At 40.6% G+C, this 18,100-nt stretch overlaps 1 protein-coding gene and 1 long non-coding RNA gene across 2 annotated transcripts in view; one reads left to right on the top strand and one right to left on the bottom strand.

Moving 5' to 3' along the window:
• The window catches only part of LOC137166294 (glutamate decarboxylase 1-like), a 29,568-nt gene extending 20,471 nt beyond the window's left edge, over positions 1-9,097 (top strand). Inside the window, exons 8-12 of the mRNA XM_067567943.1 lie at positions 178-256; positions 2,986-3,135; positions 4,740-4,847; positions 6,559-6,648; positions 8,924-9,097. Of these exons, the coding sequence (XP_067424044.1) occupies positions 178-256; positions 2,986-3,135; positions 4,740-4,847; positions 6,559-6,648; positions 8,924-9,097 (601 nt within the window). The remainder of the gene's footprint in view (positions 1-177; positions 257-2,985; positions 3,136-4,739; positions 4,848-6,558; positions 6,649-8,923) is intronic.
• Positions 1,894-17,234, bottom strand: LOC137166295 (uncharacterized). Its single transcript, XR_010923635.1, has 4 exons — positions 17,161-17,234; positions 16,610-16,952; positions 14,598-14,713; positions 1,894-2,014 (listed from the first exon to the last, which is right to left on the bottom strand). It is a non-coding gene; the product is annotated as an uncharacterized lncRNA (long non-coding RNA).
• Positions 17,235-18,100: the final 866 nt, after the last annotated feature.

Raw genomic sequence — 18,100 nt, 5'->3', positions numbered from 1 at the left:
ATTATCATAAGCCCTTGTCCTGTAAGAACATAAGCTCTTTGAAGCAGAAGAGGAAGACACACATAATATGTCTGGGAAAGTGGTATGTAGTGTGTGCAGGTGCCTTTTGGGAGACTTTTACATACTGCACTTAACACCGGGCGTATTCCTTACATTATAGTTTTGTTTATCACCTAGGGCCAATTCTATCACCTGGAATCCACACAAATTGATGGGCGTTCCACTTCAGTGCTCTGCCTTCCTAGTCCATGAAAAGGTACTGTAAATGGTGTCTTTTGTATATCAAAACAGTCTTTAGGTAATGGTTTAAAGTGCTAACATGTAGGCCAACTAATGTGATTATGAACGTTGACAAAGACAAAGAACAGAAGCCCCAGAACACAGCAATCCTCATCAGTTCTTGTACCCCTCTTACCTTTGAATTTTCTGATGATGCAAAAACCTTGCCTTGCCCTGTGTTGTAGAATCTATGTGTTTCCCAGTCACCATCAAAATAGTTCTAGGTCACACTCTGAGGCCCCAGAACCATGGAACTACCAGGAGACAAGTTTCCCTATCCTGCTAGTGCTTAGTGAATGAGGAAACAGCCTCCCATTAAACCTTTTTAAGATTGCATGGCCATATGACTTCCAGGCATATACACTCTAAAGAGGCAATGTGTGGGAAGAGAGTTGCCATATCAGAACTCATAAAGATCTCAGGAGACAGAGAAGGGTCATCCAAGCCCACAGATAGCAGGGAATAGCATTCACAAGTAAGAAAGGTATCTAGGCCAGTTTTGCTGAAGAATTTCCTGGGGTCCAGAAAGAAGAATATAGCCCCTTGGGGAGGGTAAGTAAGGCTAATGTTCACATCTGGATTTATAAATACACAGTCACCCTGTCTACACTTGCCTCCAGGATTCGGCGGCAGTTGATAGGAGTTACGCAAGCTATGCAAAAATCTTGCCTAACTCCCATCGACTGCTGTACTTCCCCTCTGTGCTGCGTCTTCACTGTGCTGTGCTGACGGGAACCGTGTTCCTGTTGATGCAGCGCTATGTCACTTGTGAAGGTGGTCTTAGTATGTCGATTTCTGCATTGACTGAGCGGGTCTTCACTGACCGCTCAGTCAATCCAGAGAAATGGATCTGATGGCGGCGACTTTGCTGTCGTCTGTATAGCCATAAATTTTAAAGCCAGAAGGGGACATTCTTTCCATCTAATTTGAACTCTTGCATAATACAGGTAATATCATTTCTCTCTGTGAATTTTTTCAGTAAACCCCAAACTAGCTTTTTAGAAAGAAAGGATTAAATTTAAAGACTTCAAGTGATGGAGAACCTACCACATCCCCTGGTAAGCTATTCCACTGAATATCATCTGTCTGGATATTTGAATTAGAATAGCAGACAATTCACTCATCCCTGTTTGCCATCTTTTTGATATCAAAGGTTATCTGTCACACTAATGACTGACAAGTGGAATGTATCTTTGCAAATAGATAGTACATTATATTATCCTTTGTGGTAAATGTATACCCTAATACAGTATATACAATACTAGGTGATGTCTCTAAGTTGATGTTATTGTGGGAACCTTAACCACTGAGTTTTCTTGGTCATGAGTATTTATCTTTTTGTAATCTTAACACTTTGTTAATACGGTATGTAAATACACATGCACACATTGGAAGTGATTACAAAAAAGTCAGCATTTGCCAACTGGTAGTTGCATTTGCCATGGTGTTTGCCTTGTTTCCCATTCTGTGACGACTTAGGAAACCCCATGACTTCAGCAGTAAAATTAAGTAACATGGAAAAGTAAATGTTTAATATTGACCACTGTATAATTTACACATAATTTTCTAAGCATTTATTCGGTTGTTTATTTATTTTGGTAAGTTATCTTCATTCTACGATTTAAAGGTCCTTATTCTATTTTTCTTCATTATGTTGCTTCATTTATCTTTTCAGTCTGTAGTAGATTCTCTTTTCACAGCAGAATAGCTTTCAGCTGCACCATGAATTGTCTGCCTGCAAATTCAGATTGAAAACAAAAAGTGTATTGCTTTACACAGACACAAACAAATAAAATTCTGTAGTGCTTGATGTGGAGATCTTTACCACAAAGTATAAATAAACTATCAAGGGCTTTAAAAAAAAAAGTAAAAGGATATTTTGAAGAGAAATAGGCAGACAACGGGCTTGATGTCTTAAGGAGAAATCATTATTATATGGATATCTATTTCCAAGACATAAACTACCTCTCCCCTTCAGATGAATGTAGCGCTGTCAGTATTCTTGCTTATTCCATCCATAAGCTATGAACAATGGCTGTAGCCATTGGCAGGTCACACAGTATCCATCAAACATAAAAATATTATGATTTCTTGCATAATAAAGGAGGCAATTAGATGAAATTTTACATACTCCAGACTTCATTCTGCATTTCTTTCCCATACAGAAGTTGCACGTGCAGGATATGGAGTTCAGTATCATATGTCTGGCAAAAGGCCTATTTAATAAGTTTTACGAGCAAGACTAAGGATTTGTCTATATAAACAGTTTGATACCCAGCTTGCTGTACACTATCTCCCTTGCGCTAGCTTGCTGTACACTAAATGTCCACATGGATCCTGCCACCTTACACTGAAATTTCCCTTGGGCACTTTGATCTACCCCATTTTGACATAGGGGTGGGTCAAAGTGCACTAGGAACTTTTAATGCCCAGCATCAGGATCCACATGGATGATTAATACATGGCAGGCTACAAAGGGAGAGGTTTACACCTCGGATTGCTGTGCACTAACTGTTCGTAGAGACAAGCCCTAAATATATCATTATTGTCAATGGCAATGTGTTTGCATTCCAATGTAATTATCCTAATATAATTAGTATTAGTATTATCATTTCTAATGCACGTTTTGAAGTTGAAGTGGACATTGGGAAATGAATCTTGTTCATAAATAGAGCATACATGCTGATAATTGTGTTCCTGCTCTAGGGTCTTCTGCAAGCGTGTAATCAGATGTGTGCTGGGTATCTGTTCCAACCCGACAAACAGTATGATACAACTTATGACACAGGGGACAAGACCATTCAGTGTGGCCGGCATGCCGATGTCTTCAAACTTTGGCTAATGTGGAAAGCCAAGGTAGGAAAGGTCTACAGAAATGCAGCTTTAACCAGAAAAATAAGTGTTTTTTAGTCACTTCAGATGGATATATAAGTTATAAACTACTCTTTATAAACTACTGATATTGATTTAATCATTGCATGTGGTGAGTAGATACTATTGTGATGAGAATCTAGAAAATACATACATAACAATACAAGAACTAAAATGAGTCTTCATCCATAATCCAAACAGTTTTTAAGGTCCAAAAATAAACTTTTTCATTTGTATTTGCATATGTACTTCATGGTTACATCAGACAAGAGCTCTGATACTTCAAAGTACTGAGCAATGTCAATCATGCTGACGTAATTGTAAATGCCAAAATATCATCTACAAGATTGTTCTTGCATTTTTTCTGACCCATACATACTAGAAATCTCATTAGGAGGCAAATACTTATGACATTGCCTGTTCAGTTTTGCAGACTCAAGAGACACAGGTATATACTGCCTGATACCTGATCTCACCCTGATTTACAATGGTATAACTCCATTGAAGTTGATGGAGTTATTGCTTATTTACATCATGTAACTGTGATCAGACTCAGTCTTGTGGACTAATCTCGGTCTCCAAATCTTTTTGAGGCTCACCTATTATTTAAAACATGCTTCTACTCCATCTAGTTTGGAAGTGGCTGAGTGCTCTAAGCTCCCATTGATTTCAGTCTTGCTCATACTTAGGCCCCTAAAGATTTAAGCTCATTTCTGGGGTGTTTTATTTTTGAAACCCATCAAAGGGCTTTACAATTAAAATGACAAGACTCCTGTCCTGAGAGGATGATACTTGCTTTGTTCCCAATATTTCAGAAAAGGTGTGACATTTTTTCTTTACATGTAAAACTGTGAACTGTTTCCTTGAATTATGGAGGTTATTATATTGTTCATCTGAAATAAGATACATGTTGCACGAGAAAACAGATGTACAGACAGAAGAAAAAAGGACTTATTTAGTTTTCTTAAAGCACATCGATGCCTAATGCTCAGTCGTTTTGTATAGAAGAGACATGCAATCATAGTGTAACATGATATAACGTTCTGATTTTATTATTGACAATTTACAATTATAGAATTGCAGCAATTATGGAACAAAGATTAGGACAAGAAATCTAGCCAATTTTTGAAACCTTTGAAACTGTGTTAGTTAATGGAGTAAACCCACATTACTCACTAAACAGGAAATATGTTAAAAATATCAAGGTAAAGAAAAGTGGGGGGGGATTCATAATTTATAAACTGAACAGGTTACAGATTTTTATCAAAGTGCAGTCCCTCCCACACATTCCTACAAAATCTCAGACAAATCAGACTTCATTTGATGTGGTTTTGGTTAAGCTGAACAGTTATTTAGCTAAATAGTTCTTCTAAAAAGTTACCTTTTGTATGCTACATACTTATACAGAATGAGCACTGATAAATTCTGTGCCACAAAACAATAAAATAAAGTTCCTCAGGACAATTCTATAGATTTTCCTATTGAAGTTCATTCCTGTACAATAACGTTGTTGTCGTTTTGTTTTCCTGACCTGGATCAAGCCACTCTTGTAGCTCAGTTTCTATATGTTTTGCATTGATATTCTACAGGGCACTCGAGGCTTTGAAATTCTTATCAACAAATCCCTTGAACTTGCTGAATATCTTTACAAAGAACTGAATTCAAGAGAGAACTTTGAGCTTGTGTTTGATGGCCAAGTAAGCATCAAAATATCCCTCTGTTCTCTTCTTCTACATGTATTCTCTTCTACTTTATATGCGTTTAATTTGATCTTCTTTTGTTCTCTTCTTCTGTATGTGTTCTCTTCTACTTCACAAGTACTTAATTTGATGTTCCATATAAAAAGCTAACTTTTTCCTTTTATCATTTTCCCTGTTTTTTTGAAATAGGCACTTCACTGATGGGGTATATTCCTACTGTACAGTAAAAATGAATCCAGACATATTATGCATTTCCTGAATGAACAGGGTATTTTAAATTCTCTGTGTTGTTAATCCAGAGTTTCTGGGATTACAAAGGTAGCAAACTGAATTTAGGTGATGGTTTTTTTGTGTGACAACATGGACAATTGTAAACAAAAAACTGGGCAACTAAAGACTTGATTCTACAAGGTGCAGAGTAGCGTTGGTTGTAACATTTTTGACTGAATTGACTGCACAGTTCTTCACTGGAGATTTTTTGTGGTCTGTCAGTTGAGTTTTGACCTCCCCTTGCCCACCCACATAAGTATGACAAACCAGTGTTGCCCACTCTCCAAATTTTAATCGGCTAAAGTGATTTTAAGCCCCTGCTCTGAGAGCTCTCACCCCCCGCATCTGCCCATTCCCTGCCCAGTAATCAATCTTGTCCCCTGTCAGTCTCCCCCACCCCCAAGCTCCACATCTGTCCTTCTCTCTCAAGGGCTGCAGCAGGGCTCTCCACCTTTCAAGGATTGGGGTGGGAGGTGCAGCTCCAGGAGCTCTCCATCCCTCCTCCCCCTTTTCCAGCCCAGTCAATGCAGGGGAAAAGGGAAGGAACAGAGGCCCCATCCTGCTCCCTTGTGCACAGGAGAGGCATGGGGCAGAGAAAGCAGAGCCACACTGTTGCTGTGCTTTTTGCTCTGTCCTCTCCCCTCCTGTGATAAAAGCGAGCAGAGGGGGAAAATTCTGCTGGCTTCCAGGCGTGCTTAATTTAATGAGGAACCTAAACGTCTTGTGTCATCATGATATGAATTCCAGTCCCCTCTGAAATCCTGTCACTCACAAAAAGTGGTGAGTGGCGATACCACACTTAATCACAGAACTACTCATGTGCTTATTGTTAAGCACATGAATTTATGCTCTGCTAGATCAAGTCCAGAGTGCTCAGCGCCTTGCAGGAGTGAGCTCTAAATTATATTGCATAGAGTGCTGAACAGTAATCGTGAGGATAGCAACCTTTGTGATAATTATCAACCTGGGCCAGTTTTAACAAGTGATCTAAGAATAAAAGGTAGGATTTTCAAAAGTACCTAATTGACTTAGGCTTGGTCTACACTGCTGCCAACATTACATAGCTTGCGTATCTCCCGTCAACTGACTTACGTTGCCCTACCACAGGGTCTCCACTGCGCTGCGTCAATGGGAGATACCCTATGGTCGACCCAGCTTTAATCTTTTTGCATTGTTGGAGGTGGATTTATTGCGTCAACCAGAGAGCACTTCCAGGATCGATTGAGTGGGTCTCCACAGCCCGATCAATTGATCCTGCTGCATCGATCCATGCAGCCCCAGTAGTGTAGACATACTCATAGAAACATTGGAGTGATGTTCAGTGGGACTTACGCCTAGGTCATTTAGGTACTCTTAGTGTTACATTCTTATTGACTTCAGACCCAATAGCAGAATCAAGATTATCTTTTACCGAGAAATAAATGTCTTTGTTTTAAAGCCTGAACTTACCAATGTGTGCTTCTGGTACATTCCACCGAGTCTTAGAAGAATGCCAAAAGGGCCAGAACAAGAAAAATTACTTCATCAGGTAAGATCTCTAGTATTGACATTCAGAGGTTGTTGTGACTAATAAAGGCCAGTAGGACTCAAATGCTAAAGTTTGTGTGACATCCAAAGAAGAACAAACTAAATGTCATGGACCTCTCCTTAGTGTCAGAATTAGAACTCATCAAGCTCTTAAAAAGTCATGAACATTCATGCAAATAAAAAAGAGTCCTTTGAATGTGTTTGTGATCATTTCTATTTGCTTTCGCTGAACGTTTGTAGGAGTGACTTTCAATTCACAAGAATGATTACAGACCATTATTCCAAGTGTGTCTGCAGCCACCTTAAATGCTCTTTCCGTGTTTTGACATCACTCAGTCAGGAAACAGAAACAATGATGTGAGACTTAAGTGACCAGTCAGAGAGCACTAATATTAAATTAGGAAAACTAAATCAATAGCCAGAGTGAATAATTTTCGAATAGTCCCCAGTCTGAGATACGTTTGTTTAAACTATTCAGCAGATCATTTCAAATACGCAAAAATAGAAAGCCAAGATTTAAAAAATGATAGCAATCTAGTGTACCTAAATATTTTGGTGCCCAACTTAAGACAATGTAAAAAGCCTGATTTTTCAGAGGGTGGGTTCTAAAGCACCACAGTGACCCATCGCTCTTGAAAATCTTGGCTCAAGTTGCTTTGTAAGCAGAGAAAGGGGCTACATTAATTAAACAACTTGTTCACCTGATATAATTCACCCAAGTCTAGTCAGTCAACCCTCCTCTGACCTTTCCCACCTTATAGAATTCACAGGAGTTGAGGCAGTAGTGTAGGGTGCAATCAATGTATTTTATGGTGTAAATGACAGCGAAGCTAATTTACTGCACCCAGAAACACAGGACAGCTTGACCTTGGTGAACACTTAAGAGAGCTTAATGGGGGGGGAAACCTACTGTGCACAATCATTACATGATTTTAAAACGCTCAGATCTTGGTCAAATCAAGCAGTCATCTAAAACAAGGCTGTGCGCTGTTCCTCAATAGGGCTTATTTCCATACCAAATTCCAGTTTTCAAATCTAATTTATTTGCAGGGCTCTTCAGAAACGTTGTCCAGGTGACAAGCCTTTTTAATCCCAATGGGAAAATTCTTTACGCTTGTTTTCAATTCTCTAAATGTACAATCTATCCACAGAAAGACTCTTAATAAAAATGCATACCATAGCATACATATGTATATTACACACAACTAAAATAATGCCTGGTCATATGGCAGGAGCAGGGTGCCTGACAAAATATGATTTGGAGTCAGAATTCTCCCTCCTGAGATCACATATATTATAATAAGAAGGGGGTATGCTAGCATCCAGGGTTAGTGTATAGGGCTCAGCTTCTCCGAGATGCTCAGGATTTCCAGGATGTGCCACAGATAGTAGCCTTGGAAAGATGTTTTGTCTTCTCAATATTATGGTAAGAGTTCAACAATGATGGCAAATAGAAGAAAATTGGAAATCATAAATCAGACAGCCAATTAGAATGAAGATGCAGGAAAAAAACATCTTGATCCTCATCACAACATATTTAAAAAGTGATTAAAGTTAATAGGAAAAAAGAATTAGGAGGCTACTTAGTAAACTCTACTTAAGATATAAAAAGTGATGTGTAAGAGCTCACATGCAAAACTCACTCTTTATTGCAAATTGAAACTTTGCCTAATGGGCCTGATTTTCAAAGTAATATAACTTCTGATTTTGAGTTCCCACCATTTGGGTGCTGAGGATCTTTGATAACACCCATAAATCAGTCACGTTACAAGTCCACACTATACTACATGGTTGTGTGCAAATCAAAATGTTTGTTCATCCATTATCTTGGACATATTATCAACCAAAATGTACATACTCCAGACTAGAAACATTTACAATTTTAAGTGCACAAAATTAGGGATAACAAATGAACCAGAATGATTAAAACTTCATAAGAATGTTGTCACTGAAATCAATGAGAGTTTTGCCTGTGTATGGAGTGAGTAAAAGTTGAGTAAGGACTTCAGGATTTGTCCTCTGTGTATAACGTTAACGTCATATCTTTTGTTAAAATTAAAAACTGAACGGAAAACCTTGAAATCCTTGATTGGTTTTTTACTCTCTTACTCAACCAGAACTTTCATTGATGTCAATGACGACAATCTTATGAAGTTTTAATCGTGCTAGCTTATTTGTGATATTCTGACTTTAGAAGGCTGGCTGGAATGAGAGAGGGTGACAACTGTCCATATGTAAAAGGAAAATAATTGCAATAGCTGACATTTTGTTTGCAGGTTGCTCCAAAAATAAAAGAGCGGATGATAGAAGAAGGAACAACGATGGTGAGCTATCAGCCATATGGGGACAAAGTGAATTTTTTCAGAATGGTCTTTTCCAACCCAGCTACTAGGAAATCAGACGCTGACTTCCTCCTTGAAGAAATTGAAAGACTTGGCAAGGATTTGTGACAACTGACACTGCACTTTGAAATGGGCTCGATATTTTGCTGGAATAGTGGGTACCATTAAAAAATGTTACATTTGCTACTCCATGTTAGTTAGTTGCATGTATTATAATAGCACCTCCTGTTCCAAGGACAGGAAGATACTGCAATTTACTAGAGTATCTGAAGTAATGAAAGCTGAGTTTTTAATGGAACTCCCTTTTAGACATGAGAGCTCATTGTTTCACAGGGCTTGAAAGTCACTGTATGCATCCTCCTTAACTGTATAGTTTTCCTATTTTCTCCTCCTGTTTATTTTCTAGCAGAAGGTTGGTGGGGCCTTGTACGTATTCTGGGCAGCAGCACAGTGGACTGAGATTAAGGTTTACCTTTGTTTTCATGGGATTCTTTGATGGGTTTTAGGCTCTATAAATATAGCACTCTTTTTCATTAAACAAGAAGAGCAGATTACAGAGGCAGAAGCTCACGAAGGACCTTTGGCTCAAAGCTTTCCTCATCACAGTGTACATGAAACTTTGCATCTACACATGCCAATCAGATTATCCTAGAATATGCCCTTTTTTTTTTTCTGTCAAGCTACATTAGTACTTAGTAGGAAGTTTTCTTTGGATGCTTGAACCTTTTATTGGTTTGTATCCCTTGCTTCAGTTTTGATGACTTTAGTAAACACATCTGTGCTGGTTTCCCTTCCCTCTCCCCTTTTATACATTGCATTTTACACCTCCAGTTCAGAGCAAGAGTGTAACTCATCCTACTTGCCCATGCAGTGGAATAAAAGGACATAAAGGACATTACTCTCTGGTACTGGTTACTGTTATAGTGTAGGCTCTTCTGCAGAGCCTCTACTCTCCCTGTGGTGCAAATGGGTAGAGCCTTGGTAAGGTATGGACTCCCCCTTCCACCCCTCTGCTTACCTCTGTGCCAGCCAGCACAGCTCAGCTGAGCTGATGCAAAGGAGGAAGTATTCTGCACATTATATAGGACTGGTACAGATTACTCTCTGCACATTGCCCCGAACAAGGGGCAATTAGGGACCAGATTGTTCCTAGTTTTCTCCTGAGGCACCCTAACTACACACTGCTAATAACTCAAAGCTTGTGGCAAAGTCTATCCCTTAGTGACTATGATCTATTCAGCCATACTTCCCTCTGTCTCTGCCACAAGTGAATATAAAGGAATGCTAGAGGTTTACTTGTTTTCTCCGCTGAGTATATTCCTAAGAACCTTTGGGCAAGTAGATCAGAATATGGATCTCTTAGAAATAACTGAACAGATGGGTTTTAGGCTCTATAAATATAGCACTCTTTTTCATTAAACAAGAAGAGCAGATTACAGAGGCAGAAGCTCACGAAGGACCTTTGGCTCAAAGCTTTCCTCATCACAGTGTACATGAAACTTTGCATCTACACATGCCAATCAGATTATCCTGGGCTCTGGAGAATATACCATAGAGAACTATCCTGCACTGGTCCCTTGATGTGGAATAAATGACCTAACAGGTTTTTTTTCCCCTGTCTAATTTTTATTCTCCTTTGACACTACAGATAACACTAACATTAACATAGTGTACATTGTATTGGTAATAGGTTCAGTTATTTAGATGACTTTTCTAAAGGTTTTTTATGAAGGATATATTTTTAAAATTTTCTATTTTAATGTTTGTAGCTTGTGTTTTATATTTATTTACCTTTGTGCTGTATTGTTTTGTTTGTTTGGGTTTTTTAGCCCTATATTACTGGGTATTTCAAATATGTGCATGAATAGGGAATCCCCTAAACAATGAAACATGACATGAAATCAGATTTGTAGCTGAAATGTGTATGTAACTTTGAGAATTGCTCCCTCTGGTAAGTAGAGCAAAGGGTGGGTTAAAACACTGGCCTAATGGCAGAACTGCACTCTCTAAACTAATGTGGAATAAAGACCTCATTCATTGCCCGTATGTTCCGCCTACTGTGTTAAAGGCGTCCTTTATTTCAGTAGAGTCCACCATAGGAACCATACACAGCGCTTCTGTAGTTTTAATCATGGTATAAGTCTTTTTCTTTTTCAATTGCCACCGTTTGCTACTTACTTCTTCACTGCTCTTGGGAATCCCTCCTTCCCCAGTCTGCCAGACACGCACCTTTCTTATTTCCAGCGAGGGTGACCAGACAGCAAGTGTGAAAAATCGGGACAGGAGGCGGGGGGCTAATAGGCACCTCTATAAGAAAAAGCTCTGAATATCAGGACTGTCCCTATAAAATCAGGATATCTGGTCACCCTATCTTCAATTGCTGTGAAGAGGGATCAGCCCTGGGTGAGGGGAGCAGAGCAGCAGGCATTCTGTGAAGAAGAACTTATAAAGGGGCATAGCAGGAGGACACATTTAGCATTCAGGAGGGATGTTGATTGATTTGATTTGTGTTTGGGGGGGCAGTTTTCAATTAATTATAGGAATTTGATTGGCTTATTTGCAGGGAGAAGGGTTAATTTGGAGGAGTCATTAGTGCTTAGTTGTTGGGAATTTGGGAAAGATCATTTTATTGAGTGGGGCACTGGCAGGTGCAGGCAAAGGTAGCAAAACCCTTGTCCTCATCAGACTGGGGACACTGTAGCAAAGACGTGCAATCCAAGTGTGTGTGTGTGAAAGGCAGATTGAGTCCTCTGCACCAGTGACAGCTGTTATCACTTCTTAAGACCTTCTGCAAAGCCCCTTATGCCTCACTACTGCAGTCTTACCTGAGGAAATGCTGGCGGTGGCATTGCTGGGTCATCTGTGGTAGAAAGGGAGGCAGCAGCGGCCACTTCCTATGACACAGAGGTAGATGGACGTGGCTATATGAGGTATCAGAGAGAAATCCATGGTAATCTGCTTTTTTATTATATGTAGAAATGGAGGATGAGGGTTTTTTTAGTGCTGTGCCTCATCTTGTTTTAAATAGCTGAAGGGATAGAGCTTCCACCATTTCCCTTGGAAGGCTACTTCAGAGACTAATAGATCACCCTTTCAGAAATATATTTTATAATCTCACCTAGGTGTGTATACACGCAGTAAATGTTTTTTGTTAGATCTTATTAACAGAGATAACCAATAATTGGCATTTGACCTGGAATTATTTACTCCATTCCCCAGGGCTTGTATATCATTGTGCTCTACTCCCATTTGCCAGTCTGTTTTGAGTTTAGTGAAGTGATGCATTTATACTACTGCCCTTGGGATACTCTGCTAGGTTTCACCTACAGGATATTTCTCCTGATCTTGTACAGCATCAAGGTAATTGTAAACTCAATACCCTTAATGCTATCTGGCCCTTTTTTAAAAAAAATAACCTAGTTATTTGTGCTTGAACAACAACAAAAGAACAAATTAAATTTACTTGAAATTAGACAGAAAAACAAACCTTGTGTTTTAAGGTTAATAAAATTTAGTTTCCCAATAGAAAAATGCCAGCTGGATAAGGGGAACAGATCACCCACTATCTGGAGAAAACTGATCAAATCTTTAAAATGTTGAAGCTTACAAACAGCACTTGTGCTCTAAACTAGTTTCAAAGGAGTGTTCAGAGGGTTTTTCTGCACTACACTCACCATGGGCCCTATCCTGAACTCCTTCCTCAGACAAAACTTCCATTAAAATACTATTACCTGAGAAAGGTGGGCAGGAACTTTCCAGTTTTCTTTGTCCATAGAAAAAACACTACCTCATGAACAGGGGGCTAGAATATAGAAAAGAAAATGCAAATATTGTGTTGTAACCTGAGTGAGATGGGGTGAGGAAGAGTGATAAAGAATTACAAGACAATGGAGAAGAAACTGCGGAATTCTTTAGCTGATGTTCCAACATTTGGGGTGGGTTTTCTTTTGTGTTTTGTTTTTGAAAATGTCGATACGTTGTAAAGAGATAAGTGTAATATTTTGGGTGCAGGAGAGATATTAGATGCTTTTCTTTACATTATACTTCCAGCCTCACCTTTTGTTCAAAAAGTTTTGGTTATTGTTTAGGAACTTCCCTGTCTTTTGAATGAGCCCCATCATTTTCAATCAAGTTGGACCAACAGTAGGGCATACCAAAATAGAGCAGTAGGACCAACAGGGTCCTATCTACAGGACAAACAGTAGGACCAACAGGCTCAGCAGTAGGGCCTACCCAAATAGAACTCCCATCCTGGAGCTTTTAGTAAGTGCATAGCAGGTGTCCGATATGGGGCTTAGTGAGTATTGACAAGGAGAGCAGAGGAGGCTTTTATCCACAATGCAAATTTCAGGTACTTACAGTTTAATATTTATAAGAGTGTTCAAGTTTTCCCACTTCTTTATCCCAGCTTGATCTCTGCCAGTGCTCCATACTCTGCCTTATCATTCTGGTACCTAGAACCCTCCCCTCCACAGACACATACATGCTCCCACTGGTTCCTTGCATCCCTCACCCATGTCCCTTGGTCCCTGCTATTCCACCCTCTATATCCAACCCTGATCCCCTGCACAGCTCTGCCCTGCACCTTCTTCAGTGACCATTAGGGGGTGCATTAGTCTTCCAGTACCTCAGGCCAAGGACCCCACCACCTCACAACACTCAGCTACATCAGGAGCAGGTTTCACCAAGCAACCGCAGGTTTTTGTGGGGGTGGAAGTGGTGGGGGCAGCTAGCTATGCACATTCAGGCTACGTACGCACTGACAGTGGCAAATCTGCCACCCTCAGGTCAATTTTTCTGGTTCAATTGAGCAGCAGTGAAGACACACTCAATCGATCCGGAAGTCAATCTATTAAAACCATCTCCAAAAGAAAGCGTAGCACTGTGTCGATGGGAACACATTTCTCATTGGTGAAGTGAAGTGCAGTGCAGGAGACGGCATGCTAAAGGGAAGTTACGAAGTCGATGGGAGTTACACAAGCTACACAGAGTAGCTTGCGTAACTCCTGTCGACTGCCACCAAATTTTTCCGGCAGTGTAGACCTGCCCTCAGAGCTTGTTCAGGATGAGTTGTTTGTAGTTTATTATTATTTGTATTACAGTAACACTCAGAGGATCCAACAGAGATTGGAACTACTTTGCACTGGACAAACACACAATAAATGGACTTTCTTTGGCCCAATGACTTTACAGTCTAAATAGACAAAACAGTCAAAGAACAAGAAGAGAAACAGAGGTACAGAAGGACAAAGTGACTTAGATAAAACAGAGAATTGGTGGGAGGGAAAAATGGAGACATTGAGAGAGGAAGCGACTGATTTAAGTCAGGAAAACATCCCATTTCCAACTAACGGGGCAGCCCCCTCTAGAGGGTAGAATGGCAAATCAGTTGTTTAGCAGCCCAGCATCATGATTCTTTTAGCCTGGGTCTTTAATAATCTGACTTGTTAGCCACCCTAACTACAAGGCTAACTCTGTCTGTCAGCAGAATATGGTACTGTAGCTCGATGTAATGTGTTGAGTGCTGACTGCTGAACTATAAAGAATGAAAAAAATCTTTATGATAAAGACCTGGGTCTGTCTTTATTACAACCATCCCCCCACTCACCCACAGATGCTTAGAATTCCATGAAAAAGGTGGGCAGGGTTCTTTGAAGTTTTTTCATCATTCAGTTGTAGGCAAGATGTAAAGGACTTTGTAGCCTCTGGCAAGTGAAACGGAAGCTGAAAAAAAACCAAAACAAAACAGGCAATTCCCTGGGAAATATCAGAGCATTGGCAGGTCTGAAATATGTATGGATTGCCACATACAAAATGTACTAAAAATGTGTTTAAATCTCAGAAATTTCTCCCGGCAATTTGATCTCTTCTGTCAGCAATGTTTCTTCGTTATAACTTACTTCTTTTAGTGAATGTTTTTCTTCTCCCAGCTACTCATGGTAGATCAGATTGACTTCTAAATTCTAAACCTTTTCTGGTTTTCAAAGATAAGAAAGAAACAGTTGAGCCTCTTTTCCTAATGGCCTTGTCTCTTCCTCTTAGGGCAAGTTTACACTTAAAATGCTACAGCAGTGCAGTTGCACCACTGCAGCTGTGCTGCTATAGGGCTTCAGTGTAGACACTACCTATGCTGATGGGCAGGGTTCTCTTGTTGGCACAGGTAATACACCTCCGCGAGAGGCAGTAGCTAATGCTGTCTACATGGAGACTTAGGTCAGTTTAACTACACTGTTCAGGGGGTGTGGATTTTTCACACCCCCGATGGAGGCAGTTATACCGACCTAATTTTCTAATGCAGACTAGGCCGTAGTCTTCACCTGAAATTTTATTTTGATTTTGGTGCTTGTGTGTTTCAGCCATTGAAACAGCTTTTCAGGGTCATTAACCCTTTCCCTAGCGTAACTCTGGACATCTTCTTTTGGCAACTTCATTTACTGCTTCTTGGTGACTTGAGAGGTTCCAAACAAAGCTAACCATTTGAAAAATAAACTCACCAAATGCACTTTTGTCATTGCCATAGTGCACTTTATTACTACATAGCCTTAAATCCTGGCGAAAAGCTAGCAGCCATTATTTCTCAAATTAGCATCAGGGGAGATTTTGTTTCTGCTTGAACAGCAATTTGAAGGCAGCAAGTGGATTCCCTCTCATCTAACCTGTGGCTAGACTCATTAATTTTAGTAGTTTAGAGCTGAAAAGGGGCCTGATCTGGGGAGAACTACATGGTGCTGAAATTGTCTGGAAGGCTTTGTCTACCAGTCAGGAGTTTCAACATAATTCTTTTTTGTCATGTACATGATATTTTACAATGTCACCTTTGGGCAATAATTCAGTTCCTTTGATAGTTAATGTCTCAAACTGAAGGGAAAAGAATTCAGGATGCTACACTTTTATTGGTAGCTTGAGTGCACAGAAGGCTTCTCTGCTCAACTGAACTGTACCAGAAGGAAAAGTCTCCCAGCTGATGTACAATGAAAATTCTATTGAAACAAAAATGTGACACTGAGCTACTGGCATACTACATATTTAAGGTTGTGGAAAGAGAGTTGCTGTCTCTTTAAATGTCAGCAATGGTGATAATTGTACTTACATTATGGCCAACATTTTTAGACATAACTGGTGCTTTTCCGTGCCTCCAGTTTTGAGAGTGCAACTTGAGAAACCTTAAAATGGCTTGACTATCAGAGCATGGATATTCAGCACTTTCTGAAAATAAGGCTCCTCTCAGGTGTCTCAGTTTGGGCACCTGGAATCACTAGTTTTTTGAAAATTTATGATTACACCATTACATTCATGGAGCAGGAAAGGCTCAGTGTCAGGCCATGGAGTTTCCTTCCAATCATTCTATTGGAAGGGAGGAGATGGGTGTTTGCACCCCATCAACAAGACAGGAATACAACCCCTAAATCAGTTGTGTGTCTAGATTTACACAAACCTCAGGATAGCCGCAATGCCTCCTCAAAGTTCTCCAGGCCTCTTTTCCCCCTGGCTAAACAGCACTCTCAGAAGCCATGTTGACACTCACTCTCCACAGCTGTCCTGTACAGCTGAATTGTAAAGCCCAGATCCTCAAAAGAATTCTGAAAACCTAAAGTCAATAGGAGTTAGGTGTGTAAATACCTTCTGAGGATGTGGGCCGAAGAGCTTGATCCCATTTCAGTCTTCCCACTGACTTCAACAGGCCTTGTATCAGGTCCTAATGGAATGGGAAACGATTGCTGTGTGGGACAGCATTAATTCTTGTTCAAACATCCAGGGGGACATCTGTGGGGTCTATAGTGGAATAGCGGCTCATTAGCTTCGCCCTGCAGCATTCCACAAGATCCACAGAGCTCTGAAGAATGTAGCTCACATTCCTCACATGAAGAAGCCTCTGCTGGGCTTCAGGGAGGAGTTCAGAAGTTATGTGAACTTCGTATGTCTCTCTTTTTAGAGGTACTGTCTCCATGAAATCACTGAAAACCTGGGAGGAAAGGAAGAAAAGCTCAACATAGACATTGTTGGCTTGTGCTGATACCACATGGCCTTTAACTGATGAAGTTTATACAGCTGTAGGTCACTCACACACACACACACACACAATAGAACCCCCCTGTATTTGACCCTCCATTATCCAGCTCTCCGTATTAACTGAAACCAGCAAACCCAGATCCAGAAGCAGGCAATCTCACCTGGGGCCACTAGATGGCACTGAAGCCTTGCACTTTCCCATTCTCCAGATTATCTGAATCTTTGCTGATCCCAGCTGGCCCCTGTCCCAATTAGATCAATTACACCGGGTTCTGGTGTGGGTGTAAAAACCAGGGTGAGCACGAACTCTCCCCTGCTAGCTAGTGATTAACTGGGGATGGGGGGAGAGGAGTCTTCAGGAGCAGCATGTGCCTGATTGCAGAGCCAAACCTATTCAGTTTAGGTGTTCAGCGGACCGAGCTGCTTTCCACAGTAATCAAATTTGGCTTTCAGTTTTGATTGTTGGGGTAATTAAATGTTGTTATCCTTATTGTTTAAGTAAAGGGCAGCAGAACTGTACTTAACATGCCTTGACTGATGGGGTGCACCCTAACTGGAACCTCACTTGCTATGACTGCTAAGCAGGGGGTAGGGTGCAAGGAGACCAGATTGTAGGTGGTCAGGCCTAGTGAGTGGAACCAGAGCCATGGGGTCAAAACAGAGCCAGAAAAGAAGACCAAAGGTCAGACATGGAGTCAGAGTCCAAATGCCAGAACCAAAGGTTGAGACAGAGTCTGGAATCAGAACCAAGGGTCAGAACCAAATTACCAGGGGTCAGGGAATGTATGAGGAGGGCTAGTCCTGAGGCAAGAGCAAGGCTGAGACAGAACTGGAAGAAGGCTGGATGCAGGGCAGGATCTAGGCTTGAGCTGTGGAGGAATAAAGCAGGAGCAGGGTTTGGCAAGAGATATGAGAGTTCATGAGTATATACATTGAGAAGCCACTGTGTCGCTGCGCTTGCTTAAGAACTGGCCTGCTAGCTTCTTCAGCCAATCAGGCAGGGCAATCCATCCAGCAGCCTAGCTGGCTCATTAGGGTGTTAGGATACTGAGCACCTGCAGGGCTTTACTCCTGACTCAGTGATCCCAAATGCAAGTGAAA

Source organism: Emydura macquarii, unplaced genomic scaffold (assembly GCF_026122565.2).
Source record: "Emydura macquarii macquarii isolate MOO-44397 ecotype Brisbane River unplaced genomic scaffold, CSIRO-AGI_Emac_v2 contig_2825, whole genome shotgun sequence".
Classification (NCBI taxonomy): domain Eukaryota; kingdom Metazoa; phylum Chordata; order Testudines; family Chelidae; genus Emydura; species Emydura macquarii.
Note: the sequence above shows the minus strand (reverse complement) of the source record. Positions and strands in the feature narration are given on the sequence as shown.